The sequence below is a fragment of the Penaeus vannamei genome, chromosome 20 (assembly GCF_042767895.1).
Source record: "Penaeus vannamei isolate JL-2024 chromosome 20, ASM4276789v1, whole genome shotgun sequence".
Lineage (NCBI taxonomy): Eukaryota > Metazoa > Arthropoda > Malacostraca > Decapoda > Penaeidae > Penaeus > Penaeus vannamei.
In genome coordinates, this window is record NC_091568.1 from 26145486 (window position 1) to 26151634 (window position 6149).

Below are 6149 nucleotides of genomic sequence, written 5' to 3' on the forward strand. Positions count from 1 at the left end.
GTCAGCCTTTCATTCTATTAGCACGGTTCCCACACCTTAGGAATGGGATAGAAGGGAATAAAGGAGATAGAGAAGAAAGGACCAAGCAAAATTAGTTGAGGCCCAAGTTAGGGTAATCCCTAACATTGGGTTTCAGTCCTCGTCTCCTACTGCTGCGTTCGGAACTTTTCGTCTTCCTCGTTCAGACACCTTGTCCAGGACCAGCGTTCGGAACCTCCAAGCCCAAATGCAACCGGCTCGAATGTAAACATTCACTTTTTTATCATACCGCTGTCTTTATTTTACATGCTGCATAGGTTTTGTAACTCTTTTGATGCATATTTAACTTACCGGCAACTGTTAAACACAAAAATATCATTTGATAACACCAATAAAAGGTCATAAAGTTACCCATCAAAATCATGTAGTTACCTGCAACTGTCAATGTTTACATACAAAATCCATTGCCTCTCAGGTTCGCAGAAGGGCGAGATGGACACAGGGGCGATGCCACGAGAGTGTGTGTGTGTGGGGTGGGGGGTGCGACCCCCAAAGGTCACAAATCGTCATTTCACCCGGCAGAATGGAAAAAAAAAATTACTCGGCAAACGTGGTGGTCGGCATAATTTAAGAAATTAATGATCATTATGACTCGAAGTTATCATTTTCATTTCAATTTGGTCCTTTTCAAAACAAGATATTAAAAAGTATGAAGTGTGGATTTAATTTTAAAAATGTTACCCGGTAACTTTGCTCCCGACACCCCCCAAATAAGTTTTCTAGCGCCGCCCCTGGATGGACGAGTTAAGACTACTTGTCCGGGACGAGATAGTGGAGGTTCCAAAGGGTCAAAGCATAAGACGAGCAGTTCTGAACGCAGCATAAGACCCCCCCACGACGACAACGAGCGAGGTATTGGGGACAAATAAATAAGTAAACTAGTAACATGGTGTACAAAAAGTAAATTTTCATAAGTGAGCTTGGCTGCAGACTTTCCAGTTTCATGTTTTGATTGAGTTTTTCATATGAGTAGTGACCTTTTCTGATTCATAATGAAAAATCTGGGATCTAATCATTCATTATCTTCCTTGTCATGATAAAAGGAGGAAAATAACAAGAAATAATAAAAAATAGTTATTTTTTATTAACATATTGGCTGATGTTTTACAGGCCTATGAGAAATCACCTTATTTGACTCTTAGGTCAAGTCATGCTGATGGTCAAGAAAGGAATCTCTTGAAATACTAAAACATCAATATTGCATCCTGGCTATTCTTTCTTGCAAATATAGTAACTAAGGCATCAAGCAGTTTGCAATCCTGCCTATATATATATTTTTTTTGTAAAACAAATTGAAAGACAATAATGGTGATAGGGGCAGTGATACTGAAGATAATGATGAGACACTATTTACAACTATGACAATTACTGTGAGAAAAGAATATGATTATGCAGGTGATATTAAATATAATTAATGATAGTGTTAATTATAAATATTTTTGACCTTGGAAATATTATTAGACACTATTTTCTCAAGACGTATTACAAATCTATGCAACTGTTTTATGTAAGTGAACCTATAATCCAATACTTATTAAATGAGAAATTCTTGCCAATACATTCAATATTTTGTTTCAGTCTTTGAATTGAATACTGAAGCATATGCAAGTGAATTTTGTTTGTTTAATGTTTAATTGTAATTATTCTTATTATTTAAAAACACTGCCTTATCCAGTGCTCTCTATATTCACTTCATCTTTTGTAATATTGTCAATAACATTATAAAAAGTTTTCAAACTCATCACAAATTATAGATGCACCAGAAGCTATTGTTATACCACTCCTGGTTTTACCATTCTTATAGGTCACAGGGTTCCTACCTTGGAAACTTTGGATTGCTTAAAGGGGTTGAAAAGAGTAATAAAAAAGTAAGGCAGCATATATTAGATGTAGCCATGTCATTGCGCATTTTATTTACGTATCCTTTTCTTTCATATTTCTGGGAGGAAAGAACCACATTACTTTAATTACATAAAAACATATTTTAATATAAAAAACAAAGTAATTACATCTGCAATCCTTTTCAAATTAAGTTTTCTGTCCTAAGCTGACTTCAGGTTGTGTTGTAGTAAAAAACAAGTGGATCTTCTTTGAAAGCTCTGGTCCAATTTTTCTTGTTGAGACAAGTGGCCCAGCACCTCTTCTTACTGGAATGTCTGCAAGCAACAGGGAAGCTTCCTTGGTTGAACTACATTGTCTATATGCCTGAAAAACAAAGTTGATAGAAATATTTTTGGAATCATTAATAATAACAGTCCTTTACCAATACCCCTTTGTGAATTCCTTCATCATTACAGTTATCATAACTTAAGTGAGACAAAAGAATAAATGGTGCACAACTACCACTACCACCACCAATATTTCTATAATGTTGTACAAGGTACCTCTTGAAAACTCTTTCTGATAACTTGATTATTCTAAAAAACATTTCAAAGAAATACCAAAAACCTCAAAAATAATTATGCAAATATTTTATACCAACCTCCACTAAAGCACAGGGTGATGAATATTCTCTGGCTATTGCCTGTGCAACTTCTACTCCTACATTATTAAACTGACGCAGTTGTTGATGCCACAGCTTTAAGAGTCCAACTCCAGATTTGTCTATTTTGACTGTGTTAGTACTGCTGCCTTCTGCATACCAGGAAAATGAGGCTCCTCCTTTTTCTCGCCTTATGAAAGAAAAAGAGGAAGTTTTGCAACAATCTGACTTTTTATCTAGAGCACATGGTATCTTCCTAAACATTGCTAGGCTTGTGTAATAGGTACATTCAGCAATACAGTCATGCACTACTTAAAGTCCATTGTATGCTCTGGAAATCAGGGTGTTATGCAAATGGGATGTTGCAAACACTTTATCATGAAATCACAGGATACTTGTATTGTACCAGTACTAACTAAGCAGCACTGGTTTTGCTGCATTGTATATATAGTGGGAAGTTGCCTGAATGGATGTTATGTGGCATATAACTCAATATGAACAGATTTTTACAACTTTCTGTGCTCTACTGTCAAAAATAATTATATCAACTTTTAGTATCCTAAGTTATGACATACTTGAAAGGTGTTTCAGCAACAGCTTTTGTGACCTGGGTGATGAAGAGGCCAACTTTATTGGCATCAGGCATTAAACGATGATTTATGCCACCCTCAACCTGTGCCATCACAAGTGCTGTCTCTATGTCAACTCTGAAAAAAGAAAAAAGTAAAACTAAGCATAGATCATGTTATGAAGATTGATTAATAATAGAAACAGAAAAAATTAACATCCATCAATAAAGATATATAATAAGATGATATAGCTAACAAGCAGGTATTTACTAAAGCTATATGTAAAAAAAAAATCAGATTCCAAAGGTAAAGATATCTATACCACTTTGAAATCTAAAATTTTTCTCTTAGCCTTTTTAGCTCCCCAAAGGATAAGAATTGCATAAAAATAAAATAGTTATGATATAATACTAGAAGTAATACTAGTAAAAATAATCATAATAATAATTTAAAAAATGAAGACCATATAATACCTTATGTCACTTGTACTGTCAAGAACTTGACACTGCAATCTTCCTCTGATATTCATCTACACCACTTAATCTGATGTAAAACAATTTTACATTTGTAGAAATACTCACCTACTAACCCGCTCTGCTGCAGCTCTACCAGTGTTGCCACCAGGGACTTTCCTCTTCCTACCACGTCCAGGTCTGCTGCCTTCTCCTAAGATATCCGCTCGGAAATTCTGGTTTCTGTTTGTCTTTTGATTCCTAAAAATTTGAATTTATAGATAAGTATTCTTCTAACATACAAATTTACTAGCTTTGTTAATTAAAATAAATATCATTTCCATAATTTCACAAAATGGACAATAAAATAAAAAACAAACCTTAGATAGCTCTCAATCCCACAGGTAAGAAGAGTTAGTTTTGAGATACCGAGTTCTCTTTTCCATGACTTGCATTTCTGGCACAAACCACCAATACCATTTTCATAAACCTGCCGCTCTACAAGTTCAACAAGTTCATTTGCAGTAAGTAGTAATACTGCTTCCTCTGTTAGAGTTTCCTTTAAAAATTTTAGAACAGTAAAATATTATTTCTAGTTATAAGACTGAAAAGAAGAAGAAGAAGAAAAAAAATCTTACAATATCCTCAGAATTATTACTTAATAATTATAGTGAATTTGTAAACAGTTTGGCCTACAATGTTATAAATATCAGAGTAATTTTTATTTTTATTTTTATTTTCTAACAGTTAGATGACAGGACAGCTTAGTATGTATGATGAACATTCTAAGCATGAGATGAAATACACATCTATTTTCTAAAATCTTAATCTTTGGCTAATTGCATTCTCTTCTATAAAGCAACTCTCAGAGTGAACTGAATTCACAGATCTATCATTGGTTGTCCAAAATTAAATTTATTCCAAAAACACAAGGCTTCTCTACAGTGGATGTGAGGATTATTTTCATAATTTGGATGATAAGAAAGGTGTTAATATCAAGAGTGTGTGAAAAGGAGAGCTCAAAGACACAAGTTACTACTTCAGCTCATAAGCAATTAGTCAGAGAAAGTAGACAAGTTATATTCTTTATGCATACCTGTAACGTGAGGGGATCAACTCGGAGTATTGTAGTAGTAGCAGCCACTGGAGAATCAATGACCCTATAACGTAAATCTGCTTCTTGAAGCTGGCTAATTACTTGGCTTCCTTCTGCAAGCTCCAAGAGGCGACGATCCAACTGCACTATGACATACTGCACAAAGATGTCATGAGATAGGGAAATTACCATTGATAAATAACAGATTTACATTTGTGGTGTGTGTGTGTGTGTGTGTTTTCCTTTTTGAAATAGCTATTTCAATTTATATTTTCTGTAATATATATTGACCCAAAAAATATAAATCTGTATACAGAGATCTGATATTACTAACTTTCATACACTCCCCAGGTTTCATAGCACGCTTGGATGTTCGCTCTGCCTCTCTTTGCGCTTTTGCTTCAGCTTTCTCAGCAGCCTTTTTAAGTCTCATTGCCTCCCTTTCTCTACGTTTAGCTTCTTTCTCCATTTGTACTTCCTCTTTCCTTGATTTTTTTGTTAGTGGCTTCAGTGGTTGTGTTTCCTGCAGTAAATATGCTACTAAACTTAAACATGCTTTAAAAAAATGGTTTAAAAAAATTAATTCACTCTTATAAAGATTAATCATTAGGTCTCATGACTGCACAGTAAGAAGGAACATCAGGTGCATAATTCTGTAATATTATAATTAAGAAAAATGTAATTATCATACTACTTATAAATAAACAAATAAACAAGAGTATTCCCAGCACACTACATAGTTACATAAAAATCAAACAGATAAGAGCAATCATCTACCTTTTCTTTCTCCTCTTCTTCTTCACTAAACTGTTTAGCCTCAGAAGAAATGAGTGTAAAGTCATGGATGTCTGGTAGATCTTCATTAAATGCATCTAAAGGATCCATTGAAACTGAAAGAAGTTAATATCAAATCAACATTACTCAAGAGGAAAAGGGGGAGGGGGGAAAGAGGTAATTTTCTTTTCAGTGTTCTAGGGGTATAACAAAACAAACTAAAAACTAAATAAAGTCAAGATTTAGCTTGTACAGCCTCCTTATTTAATCTTAAATTGATAGAAAGATCAACAAGCTCTATCTTGCAAGAATGTATACTGTAGACATTTGGCTGCTTTACTGCAGCACAGGCAATGATTGGTGAACTTTGATAAGTAATCTTGGCCTTTTGTTTACCCTCTGCATATTATTCTTTATATTTACTAGTAATGCCTCATATATCCTTTATGGTCATTACCCTAGTTTTATCTCTCCTTGCACAATATTTTTCTGAACATTTACTAATGTTTTACAATGTATTCTATGTAGGAAATGTGTATTTTAGGACAAAAAGAGACTTACACTTAAACTCATTTTTCTTTGAATTTTGCTGCGTGTTTTCTTCTACAATAACAATAGCATCATCATCAATAATCAATTCATTCCTCTTGTAAAGCTCTTCTTCATCTGAATCATCTGTATAAGCTTTCTGTTGCTTTGTGGTAACATTGTCCTTATCATCGACCCTTACTTCATTC

At 34.1% G+C, this 6149-nt stretch overlaps 1 protein-coding gene across 1 annotated transcript in view; it reads right to left on the bottom strand.

Moving 5' to 3' along the window:
* Nucleotides 1-1105: 1105 nt before the first annotated feature.
* mms4 (Methyl methanesulfonate sensitivity 4) overlaps nucleotides 1106-6149 on the bottom strand; it is a 6701-nt gene continuing 1657 nt past the window's right edge. Inside the window, exons 3-11 of the mRNA XM_027368540.2 lie at nucleotides 5974-6149; nucleotides 5416-5528; nucleotides 4973-5161; nucleotides 4639-4794; nucleotides 3923-4101; nucleotides 3672-3803; nucleotides 3097-3228; nucleotides 2522-2711; nucleotides 1106-2244 (exon numbers count right to left, since the gene is read on the bottom strand). The exon at nucleotides 5974-6149 is cut by the window's right edge and continues 96 nt beyond it. Of these exons, the coding sequence (XP_027224341.2) occupies nucleotides 2068-2244; nucleotides 2522-2711; nucleotides 3097-3228; nucleotides 3672-3803; nucleotides 3923-4101; nucleotides 4639-4794; nucleotides 4973-5161; nucleotides 5416-5528; nucleotides 5974-6149 (1444 nt within the window). The 3' untranslated portion in view covers nucleotides 1106-2067. The remainder of the gene's footprint in view (nucleotides 2245-2521; nucleotides 2712-3096; nucleotides 3229-3671; nucleotides 3804-3922; nucleotides 4102-4638; nucleotides 4795-4972; nucleotides 5162-5415; nucleotides 5529-5973) is intronic.